Source organism: Perca fluviatilis, chromosome 21, assembly GCF_010015445.1.
Source record: "Perca fluviatilis chromosome 21, GENO_Pfluv_1.0, whole genome shotgun sequence".
Lineage (NCBI taxonomy): Eukaryota > Metazoa > Chordata > Actinopteri > Perciformes > Percidae > Perca > Perca fluviatilis.
Genome location: NC_053132.1, coordinates 30,460,214 through 30,482,289, shown reverse-complemented (window position 1 = coordinate 30,482,289; position 22,076 = coordinate 30,460,214). Strand labels below are relative to the sequence as shown.

The 22,076-nt window shown below is 40.1% G+C and overlaps 2 protein-coding genes across 6 annotated transcripts; one reads left to right on the top strand and one right to left on the bottom strand.

The window, feature by feature from the left end:
* The first annotated feature begins 1,131 nt into the window (after nt 1–1,131).
* cabcoco1 (ciliary associated calcium binding coiled-coil 1) lies at nt 1,132–7,010 on the top strand. Of its 2 annotated transcripts, none has more exons than XM_039788927.1 (6): nt 1,132–1,428; nt 1,600–1,688; nt 3,014–3,183; nt 4,378–4,522; nt 5,471–5,543; nt 6,200–7,010. In XM_039788927.1, exons 1-6 carry the CDS (start codon nt 1,363–1,365, stop codon nt 6,323–6,325), a joined length of 669 nt encoding a protein of 222 aa, XP_039644861.1. In that variant the 5' UTR covers nt 1,132–1,362; the 3' UTR covers nt 6,326–7,010. The 2 variants fall into 2 exon arrangements, with proteins under 2 accessions (XP_039644861.1, XP_039644862.1); XM_039788928.1 differs by having other exon boundaries at nt 1,133–1,428; nt 6,220–7,010.
* Nucleotides 7,011–17,268: 10,258 nt separating this feature from the next.
* LOC120551463 (zinc finger protein 569-like) lies at nt 17,269–22,076 on the bottom strand. 4 transcript variants are annotated; one of them, XM_039788924.1, is made up of 4 exons: nt 21,915–22,076; nt 20,135–20,221; nt 19,659–19,984; nt 17,269–18,624 (listed from the first exon to the last, which is right to left on the bottom strand). In XM_039788924.1, the coding sequence occupies exons 3-4, from the start codon at nt 19,900–19,902 to the stop codon at nt 17,348–17,350; spliced, it is 1,521 nt and encodes a 506-aa protein (XP_039644858.1). In that variant the 5' UTR covers nt 19,903–19,984; nt 20,135–20,221; nt 21,915–22,076; the 3' UTR covers nt 17,269–17,347. The 4 variants fall into 4 exon arrangements, with proteins under 4 accessions (XP_039644858.1, XP_039644859.1, XP_039644857.1 ...); XM_039788925.1 differs by lacking the exon at nt 21,915–22,076 and adding an exon at nt 21,826–21,907; XM_039788923.1 differs by lacking the exon at nt 20,135–20,221.

Below are 22,076 nucleotides of genomic sequence, written 5' to 3'. Positions count from 1 at the left end.
TTAACTTACAGGTGTGTCAACATGCAGCGGCTCTGCAAAAAGGAAACGAGATGAATGAGGACATAAACGTCCACATAAATATTCCCAAAGAAGCCATTCACCGTGTCTCACTTCACCGTCAACAGAAATGTTCAGTTTACTGTAAATTAGAGCAGCCGATAGCCCGCTAGCTACCTACAACGCGTCCAGCTAATGTTGTGTCAATTCCTGCAGTGATTAAAACAGCAGCTGGGTCATTTTTTCCACCACGGCAGCACCCCATAAAATATACGGCTACTACCACAGCCCGTAAGGTGGTGTTGAGTAGCTAATAGACGAAGGATTGCATTACAGAGTTTTTACGTTGCTATGGACGCAGGATTCCAACCGTAGAGACGGAACGGACTATTTTCTCTAGTGGAAGCAATACAATCGTATTTAAATCAATAAACTCCCATTTAAATCTATATTTGTCAAGTTATTAGTCAAATTATTGATTTATTTGGTAAGTAGCCATGTAATAAGCGGGATAATGTAGAGCGAGGCGGTTGTTATAGCGAATACAACCCCTTCAGACAGGGTGATCAGGACCCCGACGCGAAGCGGAGGGGTCTTGAATCAGCCTGAACCGCCTCGCTCTACATTATCCCTTACATATATATATATTATCCATAGACCAGGTCACCTATACATTTAGAACGTGCTCATAGACTGTATACAGTCTATGAACGTGCTCAAATCATGTCTGAAATCCGCATGTCACAGAAAAGCCATTTAAGCACACTTGGCTCATCCTATGGGCATCACTTCACTTAAAATATTACTCCGCCATTGCTGCGTCAAATGTACGGAGTTGAGTTAAACAACCGTTTCAAACCTTTGTATTCATGTAAGTAATTCAGGAACCACTGTGGAACACACAAAAGCTCTCCAACTAGTAGACTAAAGTGATTCATCGGATTAAACGACTCATTTGTTACAATGTTAAGTTAACTTTAACTGGAAATGTATGTTTGGATCCACTGTGCCTGGGACTAGGCGCTATCTTAAAAATAGCTGCTGAGAATGTTTGAATTTCGCGGACGTACACAATCTAAATCTGCCAGTCGAAACATTATTTTTTTCAGCAGATATCTACAAGATAAACTAGCAAAAGCAGTTTGTCGTTTATGTGTGTGGTAGTTATTCAGTTGGGGAAATCCCACGATCTCTACAAAACTAACGACATGCTGGTTTAAGTTGTCTGTCGTGCCAATGTTGACGTTGGATCAGAACAGCGGTTTGGCGCATATAACGTGTATATTAATAATATAAAGCTATGGTTTGGCGGGGTGCTGCCATGGCAACGACTAGAGCGTCAACCAGTGACTGTAAAAAGACAACATGTCCGGGGGAGCGACACGTCGTGAAAAGAGAGAGCAACCAAAAGCAAAGGACAATAAGCTACAGGTAATAGCCTTCGTATATACTGTCTATGGTAATAACTGACCGTTGTTGTGTGTGTGTGTGTGTGTGTGTGTGTGTGTGTGTGTGTGTGTGTGTGTGTGTGTGTGTGTGTGTGTGTGTGTGTGTGTGTGTGTGTTTGACCTAACTAGAGAATGTCTCTTTCCTTGTCGTAAGAAAGAGGAAAGTGTCTTCCTCCAGTGGGAAGTGCTGCCAAACCACCAAATCCAAGAGCTGCTTAAGAAAACTGTGGACGAACTTCAGCTGTAAGTAGCGTCACCCTCATATGATAACGTAACATCCCTGCGTCGGTCGCAACGAGCTAGTTTAACGTTAGTGTTAGTTAAGAATGCTTTTAACGTTACTGGATAAAATGAAGCTAAATATCATAGATATGGCTAAATATGAGCTGTAGCAAAGAATTTCTAATAAGGGAAGAAGTTCCACTCTGTCGATACTTCCGGCTTCTGAACCGGTTGCAGTTCCACTCTGGTTCCATATAGGGGGCGCTCACAGGCGAGTGCAGAATGAATGGTGGTCTATGGAGCTATACCCCTCAAAATCCTCTTCTCAGGATATAATTTTTTTGTCTAGTAATTTGAATGTTGCATTCGAAAGAGGAGGCTAAGAAAATACACACTGCTGTCTGTTAGATTTTTTTAAAGTGTTGTTTTAGTTCTAAAAAGCCTTTTAAAATGTCAATGACATCATACACATCGTACGGCCAGAGATACTGCTTTACGGCAAGCTCTGAGTCGCTTCCTTTGTTCTCGACAACACAGCTGACAGGTTAGGGCCCCCACCCCACCCCCCTGTCAATACATGTGCTAGAAAGAGGTCTACTAATGTTTTAAAGACCACGCCGAAATATTCACTCTGGCATTCTGGATCCGCTTCGGATGCCATCAAGCGGGATCTCCGGTTGTAATCAGTCCTCCACTGACCAATCAGCATCCATTAGCAGAAACAACTCAACCTGTAAGAAATCGAAAGGACATAAGTACTCGTTCATTCAACTTTCGACCTATAACCCATGTTGAACTTCCAAAAACTACAATCAAATCTGAGGTTTCTCAACGGCATTCAGGCGAAAGAGACAAATTTAGCCGTCTAGCTCCATAGAGTCCCATTCATTTTTGCCCTCTCCTGCGATCACCCCCAGTAGAACTCTGGTGGAACTGCAACCAAATTCGGTACAATGGGTTTAAATAGGGAGTGAAATGGCTCTCCATAGACAGGCTCTGGCTGTAGCCTAAACACCATACAATTCTGATTCTGAATTCAGAAATGTTGAAGCCTTTCATTATTTATCATTTTGTTGGCCTAAATCATATTGAGTATACAACAACTTGAATTAGTGTTTAAAATATCCTCTGTGTGTACGTTTTTATTGTGGAATGTAAACTCTAAATTTGTTCTCTAAAAACCACAAATTCACAACAACAAAAACATACGGACAACATGGCCTTCGTATTCTCAATGGTAGCTATGGCCCAGAGGTTTCAGCAGCATTGAAGTGACTCTATTTCCATGCATAATTTCTGCCACACTGAAATAGTATTTATCCAGATCTGCTCTCTGTTGTCTGTAGTGAAATGAACGCGATTCTGGGCTTGAGGAATCATCACATCTGTATGAAGGAAGCTGCCCTGCTGGATTACTATGTCTGTGGCTTCTGGTGGGCGAAAGAGGCCAACTTCACCCCCATAAAGATCTCCTTCACCATGGCTGTACTGCACATGCTGCTGGATAACATAAGAGGTACATACAGAGAAAAGGATGACAGGCAGACAGGACTTCAGTCCTTATCCCCATATTAGTAAAGAAACCTTGCCAAACTACACCCCTTCTTGTCGTTCCAGAAGCTTGAACAAATCATCCATTGCTTTGTCCACTACTGTATTTTTGTTTAAGCCAAGAAGCTGTAGCACCATTACAGTTAGCTCAAGAGTCTGCTGCTCAATTACTGCTTGTTCCTAATTTCGAACAATCCTTCCCCGTCTCTCAGCATTTGAATCTTCACTCAATATAGTGAATGATTTTGGACACAGCTTTTTTTTTCTTTTTTTTAAGATCAATTTTTTATTTATTTTTTCATTTAAACAACAAAAACAGAACAGACAAACACACTTGAACAAGAACAACCCCCCCCCTCTCCCACCCCCCACCCTCCGCGGTGACACAGCTTTTTTAAACTGAGTTACCAGGTTATTAGTACTATTAAGTACAACTGCACAATCCAAAGCAATCCAATACAAAAAAATCCTGCCTTTTTAAATTACAATATTGGAAACAAAACCACAACTAATTACAGCCTCAAAAACTAAAAACACGGGAAAAAACGACAAACACGCTTATGAAAACAATAAACGGTTGGGTTTAGGAAAGAAACATTGGGGAAGGCTTAAAAAAAAAAAAAAAAGAAAGAAGATGGCTGAAAACCACCACACACAGGACACCAACCCAGCTGTCCCGGCTGAAAGTCCTGTGTTTTACCCATCCGCCACCCACGTTCCTTTATACTACTCGTTACGGCGGAAATTCACTCGCAATGTAGGTCAATGGCGGGTGATTTGCGTTGATAAACACGCTAAAAAGCCATTATGCGTCTTGATAACACGCCAAAATGGCATACGAATTGGCGTGACATATATACGCCACTTCATGAGATCAGTCTGCAGATACAGTATCAACAGAGCATTATAAGTTTCACTCAGATATGAGCTTTTGGGGCTCATGCAAGCTGGGATGTGTTAGATTTCAGCACATTGTACAGGTGTTACTTTTTAATATTTCAGTTAATTTAGATGAGAAATTATACATTTGAATTTACTTTATGTCGCTACAATGCAGAAAAGGTAGTTGTAAGTGCATGATATAACTACATATCCTATTAAATATGTCAGAATCGCAGCACTAATTTGTGGTAATTTGTGCTCTGTTGTCAATTTACAGAGAAACAGATGGTTTTAGTGGAGAACTTGATGGAGTTTGCTAAGGCCTTATGTGCTGCCTGCCAGTGGTCGACTTTAAAGGAAGACAGCCCTCCACATCTAGACAGAGAAGAAGCCACAGCACTCATAAGTTACATCAGAAACAGGTCAGAGTATATGTGACTTATTATCTCAAAATAATGAGAAAGTATCTTAAAATATTGATTTAGTATCTCAAAATATTGACTAAATGTGTCAAAATATCGACTTAGTATCTCAAAATATTGACTTGGTATCTCAAAATATTGACTTACTATCTGAAAAAAAACAAAGTATCTCAAAATATTGACTTATTATCTCAAAATAACGAGAAAGTATCTTAAAATATTGATTTAGTATCTCAAAATATTGACTAAATGTGTCAAAATATCGACTTAGTATCTCAAAATATTGACTTGGTATCTCAAAATATTGACTTATCTTAAAATATTGACTAAGTATCTCAAAATATTAACTTACTATCTCAAAATAATGAGAGTATCTCAATTTTCAATATTGAATATCACAATATTGACGTAGTATCTGAAAGTAATGAGAAAGTATCTTAAAATAAAGATTAATCGGTTTGTCATTTTTTTTAATAAAAGTAAAATGTCTCTGATTTCAGCTTCTTTACTTTGAATGTTTGTCATCTTGGGCTTTGGGAAACACTGATCGACTTTTTTTTTTTTTTTTTACCATTTCAGACATTGTATAGACCAAATCGAGAAAATAATCTACAGATTTATTAACGATAAAAAAAGAATCGTTAGTTGCAGCCTTAGGAAATGTTCATGTAGAGTAAATTCACTTTGTTACTTTCAACCACTGCAAACCCAATGTTTAGCTATGTTTTATGTATTTATGAACATAATTTACAATGCATTTGGGATGACACCATCACATTTATATGTTGAGGAAAAAACTTGAAATTATACAGTAGCAAGTATATTGTGGATTTATTGTTTCATTTAAGACAGGTGCTGTATGTAAAATGGCTCTTTGCTCTTATAGGATATATTGTGTTTTAATAATTCAAGTGCCACAGCTGACCATGTGTATTCTGTTGGCTGCAGTCTGTTTCAGAAATACAGACTCTATGAGCTTCTGTTCACCACATCCAGAGAGGAGCTACTGACAGGCACGGAGGTGTGTGTGTGTGTGTGTGTGTGTGTGTGTGTGTGTGTGTGTGTGTGTGTGTGTGTGTGTGTGTGTGTGTGTGTGTGTGTGTGTGTGTGTCTGTGTCTGTGTCTGTGTGTGTGTGTGTGTGTGTGTGTGTGTGTGTGTGTTTGTGTCGAGTATTGGAATGTAAGATAGGCCCATTATAAGTGGAGCCAAGAGAAACCAGCCAAATCCAGATCATGGCACAGAGGAAGAGATGGTGCAGTGAGGCAGAGTGTGAGCTGGCTGAAGTGTATTTCAGAAACCCCAGAGGAGAGCTTAATTTACCTGCTTTCATCTCATAATTTACTGCCATACACTGCAATCAATCGTTAAGTATTATGGGTTACACTGTATTTTACATCTGCAGACTGACATCCTCACAGCTCATGGAGACTGCTCATCTCTCATGGTTTCCTAAATAAAGGCTGCACTGTTCCAAGTGGCTTATTTGAACTCTAAATGGTTTATTTCTCATTGAAACATTTATTCCTGTAGGTAATTTACTGTTTTGTGTGTGTGTGTGTGTGTGTGTGTGTGTGTGTGTGTGTGTGTGTGTGTGTGTGTGTGTGTGTGTGTGTGTGTGTGTGTGTGTGTGTGTGTGTGTGTGTGTGTGTGTGTGTGTGTGTGCATTTAAATAATAGTCAAACGTGCTGTTTTCCAGAGGACCATTGAGGTGTTCAGCTGTCAGGATGCTCTCACTCCCTTGGAGGAAGGTATTTCCACTCACCTCTCCTTCCACTAAATGGCTCTGCCTGTTATCCAGATAAATGAACAGGTGACGATGGATAGAGGGATAGCATCAGTGTGAGCTGTGACTTGCGATTCCTTTGTCGTCCACAGTAGGGCGTTGTCTGTCTGTAGAATCAGACTGTACATAAGCAGTCCACATGTCATCTTTGGCCTTACTTTTGCTTTGTTTCTGTACCTTTCACTTAATCCATGTTGTTAGACTGCCTCACATGGATCAAATGACCTATAAGCTAGGCTAATTATTAGACTTCCTATGGGTAAAGTGGTATGTAACAATGACACAGAAGGTTACAGATGTTTTTTCCTTCACAATAGATGGTTAGTCGGTTTGTTAAAAAATAATAATAATAAAAAAAAACCTCTTCTGAAATATACATATGTTTGTTTATCATGACTAATGCCACATTGTACAGTGACTTATGCTTCCCTTTTTGTGTATGTAAATGTATCTAACATTCTACCCCTGGCCAACTTAAGAGAACTCTCTTAAATTTAAGGGTACATTTACATTGCTACGTTTTGGTTTTTAAGCGGAGTTTTGAGCCAAAAGCGATCTCTGTGAACAAGTGTTTTTAGCTCCAGTCTCAGTGAATGAGACGTCATGACCCAATCGAGGGCGGAACGTGTCGGTGTGGTCAAAGGTCTCCGTTTGCGGCCGTTGAGACTGCAACACAACCACGCAGATTCCAAACCAAAACGGGTCAGAAGAGTTTCCAAATGTCTCCGGTTTAGGGGCTCAGAAACGCCAGAGCAGGGGGAATGCCAAGTGTAAACGTAGCAAAATATATTTTTAAACCAAAACGTAGCAATGTAAATGTAGCCTGAGTATTTTTAATAATTGTAATAAATAATAATAAAAAAACTAAAACAAAGAGGAACAAAGAGCAGACAATTTAAGCAATAGTTAAGCATTGCAATGCAAATATAAAGAGGACGTTACTAACATGTTCAAACAGTACAACAAAAATGGTAGTGGAGTTTAAGTGATAACAGATTCTATGTAAAAGCAAAGATACAAAGTTTTTAACAGCCACCTCAATAATACTGAAAGAATAGATTGTTTTTTTTCAATTGTATCTCTATATAATATTCACATGTTCATTAAAAGAGTGATTGGTCAATATATTTTTTTCCTCTCCATACTGGCCATGCATAAAAGCATGTCTGGTATTACCCTGTTTTTAATAGTGGCATTTAAAAAAGCAAGATGGAAGAGATAGAAAAGATCACAAGATGAAATAGGAAAAAAAAAAACTTTAAAAAGAGGGTCATGAGATGGCTGCAGAGATGTTCTTGCTAGCTTGAGCTCATCTTCTCCACCTTTTCCTCGGTATTAACTCTGTTTACATTTAAAACCTGGACCGGCCAGAGTCGGCCGGAGGTTAGCAGTCGGCAGGAGACTGGCAAGTGGATTTCCTGATCCTGATGAGGGACTCATAGCCACATGCCATCACCATCCAACGTCAACCACATAAAACATAGTCAATGTCAGTGGTACGCTATTACTATATCTGTATATTATATCCATTAATCATGGTTGGAGACTCTCTCCATACTCTGCTACTGAATTTCTCTACTATAGCTCAACATATTAGGGAACTAGTACAGTGCCCGTTAAAAATGTGCCTGTTTGGAACGGGCCATTGCTTGGCCTGTGCTATTGCTGCTTGTAGCATTCTCATTGGCGATTTTAGACCCTTTTTAGGGGGGCTTATAATAATAATAATAATAATAATAATAATAATAATAATAACAAAATAAAAATGTAGTGCTTCAAGTTAGAGATTGCGAACATGTCTGTTAGTGACAGAGGACAAACCATTACAGGTTCAGAGGGCTTGAAACAGGTTTAATATCCTGTGTGGCTGTCGCCGATGCTATGCACCTGTAACCCAGCCAAGGAAAGGGTTAACAGAAAGGTAGTTTTGGCCAATCAGAGGAGGTTGTGCCAGACTCCCGCCTTTGGCTGAGTCTCTATCTGATCTGTCAGAGGGAGAGCAGGAGACGGTTGTGAAGTTTAACGTTGGTAGACCCCAGAGAAGAAGTTGGTCATTTCATGGTGCAGATTAGAACCCAAATTGAAACCTCAACAACTAAAATTGCTGAATGTTAGAACATTGTGTCAAATTGGTCATTTACTGTGACTTATAAAGTGTCAGGTTTAGTTCCATAGTGTTAATAGTGTCAAAAAACATTAGCTGACGTTTATTAGCTAGCTCAGAGATTATCGGCTAATGAAATTACTGATTTAGCAGGGGGGGTTAACTCTTTTGCAAGGCACTGTATCCGTGTCACCTTCTCATTAGGGGCTGAGCTCCCCTAAAGGTCTGATCCTTGAATTGCCCCTGAGAATTCTCCAGAATCAAATTGTATCCCAAAATTACTTACAGAACCCAAACAACTTAATATGCAACTCCACTGTATAGTCTACTACTGACTTACAGTGTACTTTGACATCAGAGGAAGACATTGTACTACTACATTTAACTGACTGAGAACGGATTCTGAATTTAATCACAAAATATCACAATTAAAATGTGGAGTAATCAGACATTAGCTTCCTGGACTCATGGCAGTGTGCTACCCATCTGGCCCGTTATGAGTCAATCAACCACCAGAACCGGACCAGAGACAAACTCACATTCAGCCGGCTCCAGAATGTGAGTGTGTGTGTATGTGCGCAGACAGAGAGACAGAGGGGGCGAAAGAAAAGGTGGAAGGCAATGCAAATAAAGAGTTTTTGTTCAACTACATTTTAGTGTTGTCTTTTTCGTCAACAATATTGAATGTTGATATTGCCACATTTTTCTGTCCGAGCTCGATCCGCGTCCGACAGAGCAGTAACCGGACCTGACCCGAGCCCGACAGGCATTAAGATATTTATGTCCGAGCCCAACGCAGTTAAAATCTCTTTTTTCTCATACTAATGACACATGTACGTTTGTTTGCTGGTCCGCTGAGCTGTGTGAGCTGCGAGGGGAGGACAGGGAGGGAGATGGCAGCTCCTCTTTCAGATTCTGCCTCACAGTCTCTCACAAAGGCGGACAGTTACGTCATGAAATGAAGCGACGTGATTCAAAATGCATATCGTGCTGATGTGACCGAGCCCAACCCGAACACAATTTCTAAATATCTGTCCGAACCCAGCCCGTCGGGTCCCGTCGTGCTCAGGTCGGGTATCCATCCTCTAAACCTCACCACAGAGTCTGTGCATATTAATAATGTAGGCAAGAATGCATGAATTTCAGATGTGATTTACAATCTGTAAATAATGTATAAGCTTTTATTCCAAGCTTATACGTTTGCATTTCATACGGTGTTGCCAAAGCTTACAGGCATTTCAATAGTGTGTTGTTGTAGTCAATTTTGCAATAAGGTTTTAGCTGAATCTTAAATTGAGGAAAAATAGAAAATATATGGTATAATCTCTAAAACAATCTCACTCAGTTATTGTAAATCGAGTCATTATTAATATTGAACACATTACACTTATCGTCCCTAGTGATTTACTGTTTTCTTTGGGTGCTTTCAGTCTTCCATTCAGCAGGATATTTCATTGGGACATCTGTTTGAGTCGGTCACAGATTGCCCGTGCTGTTCCAGTTTGCATCCTTTCTCCCTCTCACTTAGTATCTGTGGTAATAATAATCATCATGTTTTATTTAGAAAGCTTTTATCGAGGCAAAATCTCAAACCGCTACGAGGTCGGACGGTTTAGACCTAAAAAGCTCTCTGTCTGTGTGAGTGGGAAGACTACTTGAGTTTCCCGGCATGTGGGAGGGTTTGGAACACTTCCATTTGGAAATATACAGCGCCACATAGAAAATAAATTGAACTATGTTGTGATGTTGTAAAACAGTGGTTCCCAACCTTTTTTCCTTGGCGCCCCCCCTACTCATGTCTAAGAAAAGCTGAGCCCCCCCACCCCGAAACCAAAGTTGAGGTAACCCTCGAGATAGAGCCTTACTTTCTTTTTTGATACAGAAGAGTTATCACCACTCTTACATTTCTCCGCCATGTTTCATTCATAAAATAGTGATGCCGTGGCAGCAGGAAAAACGAGGATACAACAAAATATATAGTTTTCATATAGACTTTTTTATACATTACATATTCTAGTGTATTATCATAATTTGTTTAACATGTGCAAATATTTTTTTTTTTACCTCAACCTTAAACCAGATAAATACTTGCGCCCCCCCCTGTGATCTTTGCCACCCCCCCTTGGGGTGCCCAGACCCCAGGTTGGGAACCACTTTTGTAAAACAATGTAAATTAAAGCTGCAAGCAGTGTTGGCTGGGCCCTCGCACCTCCTTGCATGTCAGGGTTACTGGCGGACGCCGCTCCTTGTGGCCGTGCATTTGCGTGGCACTCAGACACCGCAAATCGTCACCAATGAAAAGGGAACTCTCTGCTGAGTTCAGTGATATCTCACACAAGACAGTACGTAATACAGTTCATTAGCTGTGAAAGGGGGCGTGGTTAAAGCATAGGGGGCGGGCCAAACCATGACCAATGAAAAAGGAAGTCTGTGCTGAGTTCTTTGATACCTCACACAAGGGTCTACATTAAACGGTTCAAATGTTGTGAAAGGGGGCGTGGCTAAAGCATAGGGGGTGGGCCAAACCTCAGCAATGAAGAAGGAACTCTCTGCTGAGTTCAATGACACCTCATACAAGACTCTACCTTAAACGGTTCAAATGTTATGAAATGGGGCGTGGCCTGGGTAAGTGGGCGTGGTTACAGTATAGGGGGCGGCTCAGTATCAGTATCACATGTAGACCACACAAGTTTCATGTAAATCAGATGTTTGTCATTTAAGGCTTATTTCCTGTTGCCAGTAGGGGGCTTTATGACCAAAAGTCAATTTTTGCCTAAAAACGTCCTCAGGCCTTGTCAATCGTGAAAGATTTCGTCCAAATTGGACAATGTACACTAAAGTTACAACAACTTCTTTGTTCATCGATAAATGCTCATAATGGCCACGCCCACACAGTTGGACGAAAAGTTTTGCTTTTAATAACTTTTCATCGTTAAGGTCTTGACACAGATGACACAGACCGAATTTGAAGTCCATCAGATGAAATCTCTCGGAGGAGTTTGTTAAAGTATAGCACCTTGACTTTTAGGCCTACTTCCTGTTGCCACTAGGGGGCGCTATGACTTTAAGTAAATATCGGCCTTTATTTGTCCTCAGGGTTGGACTCTTATGAATCCTGAAAAGTTTCAAGCCAATTGGACAATGTACAAATTACACCCACTTCCTGTTTCGATGGTGAAGCGCAAAAAATGGCCGCCACGCCCTATGACAAAGTTTTTCTTTTAATAACTTTTCATCGTTAAGGACTTACGATGGTACAGACCAAATTTGAAGTTGATCGGATGAAATCTCTAGGAGTTTGACTTGCAAAATTCGCTCAAATTTTGAACTTTCAATTCAAAATGGCGGACTTCCTGTTGCGTTAAGGGTATGGGTCCAGTCAGCTTTTTTGTACGTCTTGACATGCTACATATGTGTACCACGTTTAGTTTAGTTTTAACTTTGTAGGCGGCGCTAGCGAGCTATTTTTGTGCGCATATTACCGAAACCCTTAAAATAAGTAGGCCTACATTTTCACCAGGTTTGATGTAACCGCCAACTATGGGGAGTTTTTGAGTATGTTAAAGCTACATTGTGTAAGAATTACTCCCATCTAGCGTTGAGATCATATATCGCAATCAACTCTCTCTCGCCACGCAGTATTGCAGCTACGGTAGCCTTCACGCTTCAAAAAGTGCAGTGCCGTAAATCCCCCATGCGCATGGCGGATCCATGTTTCCAACTCTGCTGTGACAAGTGTGTGAATGAAACATTAGGTTGTTAAATGTTACTAATTTAGTTAGCAGGACTTGTGATAGAGGAACCCTTGCGCTTGGAAGGATGAGAACTAGAGGAGAGTAGGGTCGAGGAGGATTGCATCGATTTGCCTGAAATGACAACTGACACAGCAGAGAGGAGAACAGATTTAAAGTTTGGATGTAACAATGCGATAGCTCAAGGAGGTCCAGGCAACATCTGGTTGGTTTACCTGAGAGTGAACGCCCATAGCTTGGGAAAGAGAGAGGACGAGAGAGAATGTGAAACGTTGAAGTACTCCTGAATTACCTTACGCTAAGTTTATTTGATTCAGAAAACAGTGACGCTATTGATCAACACTGTTTGCTATACAAATCAGATTTAGTGCTGTGAAGCAGTCGGCACAGGTTGCTAATGTTGTCTACTTTTTAATTTGCCAGAAGGTAACTTAGTGACAAATGCCAACAACCGGTTTAGCCTGGTGCACGGCACCGGGCCGGTAAAACCGACCCAAATCGAGTAGAAACAGTAGCTTTCCATAGGATACACTTAACAAACGTTGAGACAGAAGCTTGGTATTACACTGTAATTTTGACATTTTATATAGATACACATATTTCGCACAAATTAAAGTATAAAAAGACAATTAACCTTATAATAAATACAAAGAATACTCCATAGGATTTGTAAAATAAAAAACCCAGGCTGCACAAAAAACAATATTTCCATTCTCTAGCCTTACACGTACTTACCTACACAAACACATGCTCGTACAGAAAGGTTATCGCAAGGCTGAACACAGTGCTGCTACTCTGGTTTCTCTTAGCAACCAAATTCAGCGCCATGATTTTAAGTGAAATCACAATTCCCACCCTATGATTCAGAAGTTCATTTCAGTGCCCTCCACTATCAGCTGCTACTTATGTATTGGATTTCACGGTCAGTAATCACAGTGGTGTTGTGTGACCACAGAGAGCCTCGCTGAACTCACTGGGTTCAGCAATAGAAAATACATGACATTAAGGGCAGTATAAACAAAGTGACAGAGGGACAGTCTTTACAAGTAAAAGCACCTACAATGTCAAATAGTGCTGGTTTGGTTAGAAATATAGTGCCAATACAACAGGGGTCTTCAACGTTTTTTAGGCCAAGGACCCCTTAGCTGAAAGAGAGACGGAGTAGGGACCCCCTTCTACTGTACATATATTGTATAAAATTGAGTTGCATGTTAAACTGGGCCGGATGGATGAAAATGAATAGATATATATTATTTATACATCATGTTTTAATGTTAAACATATATGTGGAAGGCACAGTGAATTCTTAAGCCTAACTGTATGGCTACCTATATTAAGCTTATCTTCAATGTGTAAATTAAATGGTTTTCTTTTCACAAATAGGCCAAAATATCTTTCCTAATATTAGGTTGGATTCATATTGTATATTTTCAGACATATTTGAATTTTGAAAAAAGAAACTTTCAAAAACATTTTAGACATAATACAGGGTACCCCCAGGATCCTCCAACTTAAATTCAAGGCTTTTTAAGACCTTTTTAATACCATTTCAAATGAAATTCAATGCCAACTTTGTACCAATTCCGATAGAAGTATGAGGGGAAAATGTCAAATCTGTATAAATTTCAAAACCTAGAAAATAATTATGTACAAGTAGGCTACTTGAATTAACTAACACATTGTATTTAAAGTATCAGTCATTTAATACAATTTATTGGGTTATAATATAATCCAATAAAATAAGATAATTACACTGCATAAGAGCACTTTTACTTTTGGTACTTTAAGTACAGTATATTTTGATAATATTTTTTTTACTATTATTTAAGGACAATGTTGAATGCAGGAGTTGTAACTGAAAAGTAATTTGTAACTCTACAACACTGTTTTTTCTACTTTTAATACACGATCTCAGTAAGTCTTCTGTATCACCAACAACAGTCGTGCATGAATACCTGCAGCTGTGTTTAACACTGAAAACACAGCTCAGTTCAGCGTTTACTCAGGGATCTTAAGTTTTAAGGACAGGCAAGAGTGACATCTTTTGTTGAGGAAGTAACCTCCTTAAATGTGCATATAACAATTATTCACCTCAATGATAAATTCATTTTAAGGAATTAATACATTAAATTAATACACGAAAAAAATACATGAATGAATACACCCCGTTTGGGTCTCTGAATGAGTGAACGTTTAGGGAAGTGTCTGTACGCTGCTCCATGCTTTTTTCTCATTGGTTGTTGCGTTAAATCTTACCCAGATACAATAGTGCTAATTGGCTATTGTGTAGCCCCTTTCTTTTTCTTTTGATTGGCTGAGAAGTGGCAGGCTCGACTAAGAACTATATATATATATATATATCTCAATGGGGGAGGAGACACGCTTGATTCCTGTCAGTGTCATAGTGAGGGCGGCGCGCCAGAAAAATTATGGGCGCATATTAAATATATATTTATTAATTAATTGAATTAATTAAATATATTATAGTTTTTCCGCGTGAGAAATACAATGTGTGGCGGGACTGCGTGACAAAAGACCAAATGAGTGACTGTCACGCTCAATGTGTGATACTTGAGAGCCCTGGTTTACTTGCAGCTCCGCTACAGTAGCAGCGAACCTTTAACGTTACCTGTAGTCACATAGGGCTAGATTTACTAACACTTGCGCAGTTTGCGCTGCGTCTGTTTATGCGAGTTTGGTAATAGCGCACGCTATGCTTCCACAGTTTGCGTAGTATTTATCAACCCTGACACCCATCAGGCAATCAGCGTCTTTCTCTGCTGTGGCAAAGCGGTACTTGTGCTATGATATGGCTGAGTGCAGACTGCCATATTCCCACTGCTGATGCTATGACTGTTTGAAATGATCCTGATGCCAATATTTGTAATGTAGCGAGGAGTTTAACAACTGCTGGAATGGGATGTGAACGCTGAGTGGGAGATTCAATTTCATCTTTGATTTCTTCCAGTAACTCTAATATTACATGTCTGCTTGATCTGTAACGCTAAATGATGTTGTGTTCACTGACAAAGTGTGATTCTTCTGTTAAAAATATTTTCAGCCTCGCCTATGTCTTCGTCTTGCTCAAATTGCTGTTGCCATTTCACCAGCGGCACAAAGGCCTCCCCCCCGTACCAGTCAGAGAGGCGTGTTTACTTTGTGTCTCGGTCCTCCGGTGCGTCCAGAGACGGGCTCCGGTCAGTTTTTAAATTAGCCTACATTAGTAACAGTTCATTTTGTTACGGTATGAACTTAATCCTAGGAAAGGCGACAAAATATAAGACCTTTGTAACGAAATCCAAGACTTTGTATACCAAATTCAAGGCTTTTAAGGCCTTAATTTGAGATTATCAAATTTAAGACTTTTTCAATGCTTTTAAGACCCCGCGGGTACCCTGTAATATGGCGGCCCCCCTGCACTTACTCTGAGGACCCCCTGTTTAATATCTCTGCAATACAATACAGAGGTTTCTCTTTTTCATTAGGGCTGCTCCCTCTTAGTGGATTAGTCGACTAATCGGTCGTTTTGGTCTTAGTCAACTTAGATCTCTTTAGTCCATTAGTCATGTTTGATGCTTTTTTCATGCCGAATGACTTATTTCCAAGAAACGTACGAGCACATCTCTGGTAAACGCAAGAATTAAAGTGGTGCTTTTGCATGACTCTTTGCGGAGAAACTCAGATTTACAGATCTGTCGATTAAATCAACTAATCGATTAGTCGATACATTTGAATGAGTGTTAGTCGACTAAGAATTTCTTCAACCGAGCACAGCCCTATTTTTCATTTAATAAAAGATGCCAACTTTTTAAAATACTGAATGATGTCTAAACACAGGTAGCAGGACAAGGACTTTACCTAAATAAAATACTTCCTAAAACTGAACATTGAACATTCATTATTGACCTTAGAAGCATCAGTTGACAAAACAATCTTGCCACAGGGTATACGCTGATAATCAGACCAAATTGATATTTCATGTCCCTTCATTCATTCAGTCTGACATTGCGTTGTATGTATGTTTATGTGTGAATGTGTTTTTGTGAAGGAAGCACCATCTCATGGTGACACCCTGCAATTGAATGAATGGTGCTTAAATGGGCGTGTTCACTGTGAAATCTAGACACGCCTTGTCAGGAAACTGGAGAAGATGGCTGAGACTGTACTAATGGACCTTGTCGTGAGTTTGTTTTGTCAAGTGGTCGACTTTTGATTTGAATCAGAACTGTATATTCAAAGAATAAGTTAACAAGACGATGTGTCCGACCAAACATTCAATTCCAGCTTTCATAGTGCGTTCCATTTGTACCCGGAGGTCGGAATTTCCGAGGTCAAAGTCGGAAACGCCCCCTGAACTCGGATTCCCGAGTTGGGAAGTCGGACGAGCCTCTCGGTACCCCGAGCTCCTAATCCAACATGGCTGCCCCATGCATTAACAGCAGCGAAAGCTGTAGTAACATACAGTTATTAGCACTTCTGTCTCACTAAATCAGTTGTACCAGATGGATCTCAATAAGTGGCGTATGTATGACACGCCAATTCGTATGCCATTTTGGCGTGTTATCAAGACACATAATCGCTTTTAGCGTGTTTATCAACGCCATTTGGCCTCCATTGACTTACATTACCTTGCGATTGCGTGTCAATTTATGCCATAGCGAGTAGTATGAAAGGCCGAAAATCCACATAGGGAGTTTGGTCGGGGGGGTGGACGGGTCAAACAACACAGGACTTTCACCCAGGAGAGCGGGGATCGTGTCACGTTTCCTAAACCCAACCGTCCCGTTCTTCTTTTCCTAAACCCAACCCGTCCGCTGTATACGACGTAGACATACACGCAGATAGCTCAAAATGCATACAGATAACACACCACATGGCTTTAAAAAAGTGCCGTGTATGTTTACGCGAAATCATGATGTCACGTTGATCGTACACACACCTGTCCAAATTCTGTGGACATGTTTGTATGCACAGAAATCTGTGTAATGCATTGCTATCAACTTGTATTGCTAACAATGGCTAACCTGGCTAACCCCACAATGACAAATCCGACTTGTAAATGATGCTCTGGCTTCAGTGTTCCAAGGTAAATGGAACGATCAGCACTTGACTTGCAACAGACTTTATTTCACTGAGACCAAGTATTGAGGTTCGATACCCAGAACCAAGCTGTATACCCCTTAAACTATCGGTGACAGTCAAAAGATGACCTCTGACTAAAGCTCCGGCTGGACTCTTGGCACTGATACAGTTTATCTCTTGCATGTTTCCTCATGTGAACCACCAGGTTGCCTTTCTGTGCAAATGATTTGTGGCATTCTTGGCACTGATACGGTCTCTCTCCTGTGTGTATCCTTGTATGATTGACCAGGTCCGACTTCTGACAGAAGTTCCTCCCACAAAAGTGGCACTGGTACGCTTTGTCCTCCGTGTGGGTCCTTGCGTGTCTTAATAAAGTCTTAGTTGAGGAGAAACATTTGGTGCAACAAGGACACTTGTAAGGTTTCTGTGCTGTTCCTGCTTCAAAATGAACGATGAGCTCTGCGGATTTTCCAGAAGGTCCACTCTGTAGGATACCGTTAATGTTGAGATGTTTAGGCTCTGTCTTACCGTCACCCTGTTCACTTGGGCTCACTGAAAGGAGCAGCTGATCATACGTGGCACTGTCTGACACGCCAGCATCAGCTCCGGCTGGCTCAGCTTTAATGTGACCAACTGTTACTGCAGCTGAGGAGTCTTTATCTATATCGGCAACAGTCTGGATTTGGTAAAGACACAGGGGCTGCAGAGACTCCTGATCAAACTCACTTTTGTCATAGGGAGTGACAGTACGTGGAAATATGTTAATGCCAGAATCCTCCTGTCTGCAGGCCAGCTCTTCAATCTTACTGGCAGGTGTCACTGATCTGAGGTCAGTTTCTGCCTCCACCTTTGGACTAAAACCCAGATACGGTTTCTCCTCAGTGTGTTTTTGTCTGTGAATAAGCAGACTATGCCTTTCGCCAAAGCTTTTCTCACAGTCGTGGCACGTGTATGGTTTGGCACCGTTGTGTGTTCTGGTGTGACTGATAAATTCAGACTTGTGGCAGAAGTAGAGGTCACAGAACTGGCACTGGTAAAGTGACAAATTGTCCTCTGGATGCTTTTTGATGTGTCGTACCGTCATCTTTGTGGAAGAAAAACCGCTGGAGCAAACGGGACGTTTTTCCACTTTGACGATATTCAAAGGCATGTTGACGTCACGCTCCTGCTTCACATCATCATCTTGGATATCAATCGGTATCTCCTGACCACTTTGATCATTTTCACAGGCGGGAGACGGGTCAGGATGAGTGCTGTCTGTGTTGGGACAGACTTCTGTTGGCTCTGACGTGGTGTTTTCTGGTTCAGCCCAGCACACACTGATGTTCACGCTGGCACCATGCTGCTGCTTCACCTCCGAGGCAGGCATCTGGAAAGAGTCTGAAGCAAAGGAGAAAACATTTATTTCTCTGCTGCTTTTGACCATTTATTTTATTTTCATTTATCTTCCTCTCATAAGTACCTAAACTTTATGGAACTGCAATACTATATAAGTGGAATACACCTTCTTTGTGTAAAGTGATACCTCAGGACAATACTTTTTTATACCTTTTACAAATGTTTGTCCAATTCTGACATCTTACAAAACCCCAAATTAGGGCTGGTCAATATATTGATATTAATATCGACATCCATATATGAGACTAGATATCGTAACGTCGTGATATGAAACAAGTGTGGTCTTTTCCTGTTTTTAAAGGCTACATTACAGTAAATTGATGTCATTTTCTGAACTTACCAGACATTTCTAGCTGTTCTATTATTTGCCTTTAACCACTTAGTCATATCTACATTACTGATGATTATTTATATAAAATCTCACCCTCATTTTTTGTAAAAGCACCACAAGTCAACCTGAGAATATTGCGGCAATATCGGCATTGATGTATTTGGTCCAAAATATCGTGATAATTGATTTTCTCCAGCTCTACCGAAAAATAATGAAAATGTTTTTTTTATTTGACTTTTTTTATTTTGATTTTAAGTTGGACTGCATAATATTTAACTGTCTCTTTGCACAAAATACTGTAACCACCATTCAGGAGCGTTCAGAACAGTTCGAAATCTGCGTTTTAGCTCACTGTGGTTTCTCTAAAATACATTTACCTCATTATTTGACCACGTTTAACATATAATTCCGACATTTTAACATTGTAAATATGACAGAAAATACGAAAAAGCATAATATGTTCCCTTTAACCTTTTGTGAACCACTACTAAAAGTGTTAATTTTTTTTGTCCTTGGTGGGACAGCCCTAAATAAAATGTAATTAAAAACTATATTAAAGTATATAATTGTGAACATCTTTGAAAAAAGTGTCTTGCTAACTGCTATCATGGGCAACTTCAAACCTCAAGACATTGATCCATGTCATGATTTCCTTTTAAAGAAAGCAATCTTCTGATAAACCGACCTTCACTATGTGACTTGGCACCATCCAGCAGTCTGCGGTGGCTGTCCACCACCCACTTTGAACAGGACATTTCCTTTTCATATTCTGTAATGGTTCTTTCTACAAGCTTGAAGATCTCCTCGGCAGCTGCAGACAAACGCTCACTGACGAGTGCTCTCAGCAGCTCCATCTTTATTGCCTTCACCATGCTGAGGTGTTCTCCGCCGCCAGAGTGTAGAGGTGTTAATGTTTGTGAAGTAGACATGAGCCTTCAAGCCCCCTGGTCACTCCTTATCGCTCCACGTGAACTTTCTCTGTCCTCAGATCCCACCTTCCTCTGTCCATGTCTGCAAACACAGACGGACAAACAGAAAGCTTATCAGTAACTGTTTTCATAATCAAGCAAATAGGCCACTTAAACTTAGCACTTTCAGTAGTGGTTCACAAAATGTTAAATATTTGACCAATTCTTAGACAAAAACTTAACATGTGCACACCATGGGCTTCACTGACGGCCTACAGGTCATTATCATTTTGAGCAGTAGAAGTATTTTCCAATGGTCAGTGATTCAGGAAACTGGAGTCTGCAAACAGGATTGTATTAACAAGCTATGGTATGCTTTTGCACTGGAATGCATAATTTTTTCAAACTTTAAGACAGCCTTCACATTTTACAGCACTTTCACACTTTAAATTAATTAACACAAAAAATATTTTTGGATCGTGTTGGCAAATGTATTTGGGTGGACTTTGCAAATTATTTATTTATTAAGGGAACACTTTTTGTGGAGCTCACTAGCAGTAAAAAAAAAAATCACTTTTGAAAAAAAGAAATGAACACAAATGTATAACGCCAATTAATTGCTAACATTAGTTAAGGCCTTAAGCGGTATGAATATTAATGGTAATTGTTGTTGTTTGGATATGCCAAATTGTAATTATATAAGTGATTATTGGTCGGACTGTTGAGCCAAAGCTAGGCTAGTTGTTGGCACTTGACCCTATACACGTTCATAACAACAAAAAAGAGGCGTTGTTTACTTTATAGGCTATGTCCCTGTGTTATTAATAGGGATGTACCGAATCCAGATTTTTGGGGTTTGGCCGAATATCCAATCCACTGGTTAAGATTCTGTGGAATCCGAAACCAAATACTAAATCCTCCTCCCATCCTCAGTCCATTAACACACACCTTCCCGTAATCAACGGCACCGTCATTACGGCGACCAGCGTAGAGCGCGTTGTGCAAGCGTAGAGTTCGGTTCGGTGGAAAAAAATTCTAAGGTTCGGCAGAAACCTAACCCTGTCAAAAAGCCCAATATTCGGCCAAATCCAAACCCGAATGCATCCCTATTTATTACATTATTTGAGTCACATAACAGTGATATAACCAAAATGTATGCTGGAATTCATAAGTAATAAATATTTTAAAAAATTTACTGAAAGAGACTATTATATTGTTAAATCGCAATTATTTCTGAGAATTAAAAGTTACAGCTCTACAAGCACAAATGCTCAAATTAATGTGGTTTCATCTTCTTAATTGTGACAATTTTCGCTGGTTTTGTTCGTTTTCTATGACCGTAAAATGAATATCTGTGGGTTCTGGACAGTTAGTCAAGCTATTTGAAGACATTAATTTAGGCGTTTTTCAATATAGTCTTTGACATTAGAAAATAAAAATATTGATAAAAAAGACAATAACACATTGTCACGCCCACATACACTGACAAGACTAAACCACTGTAGATTAAGATTTACTGATTGTGAAGTATCAATGTGTGGTTGGTTAACAAACTTGTTACGTAGCTAAATACTTTGAAAATACATACTTTGGTTGTTAATCCAAAGCCTTTTCATACGTGCATGCATCGTATGGTTCACGTTTTTACACGTTAAATTGACGTGCTAGTATTCCACGTTAAATATACCGTTTACCGTATGTATACCGTTTACCGTATGTATGCCGCTTAGCCAGAGTGCCACTAGACATGTAACGTTATGCTGTATTATGTGTGTAACGTTACAGTGTACGTTTAGTGGCAACCAATGGAACAAAGTGCAACAACGGTTAAATGAGGTTTGGCTTAATTAACGTTAGCCGTTCACACATTCTATAACTTTAGCTAGCTGACGTTACGCTACGTATTTCTAAGATAAGTTAACTTAATTTGTACTCAACAGTTACCCCAAATAGTCAGCGTAACCTGGGCAAACACTGATCGAGCTGTCGCCATCTTCTGTCAACCAGAATATCAGGTACATTGCTGTGCTTACCCTGCTGACAGGAAGGCTATCTCCCTGAGCTTCCAGTTAATACCGCGGATGTATAACGTTAGGTAGCCTAGCTACATACAAACAAGAGAGACAAACACTGCTAACTGGAAGACAGCTGCTTCTGCTGCGGGCTACTATAGTAGAAGTGCACAGTGCAGAGAG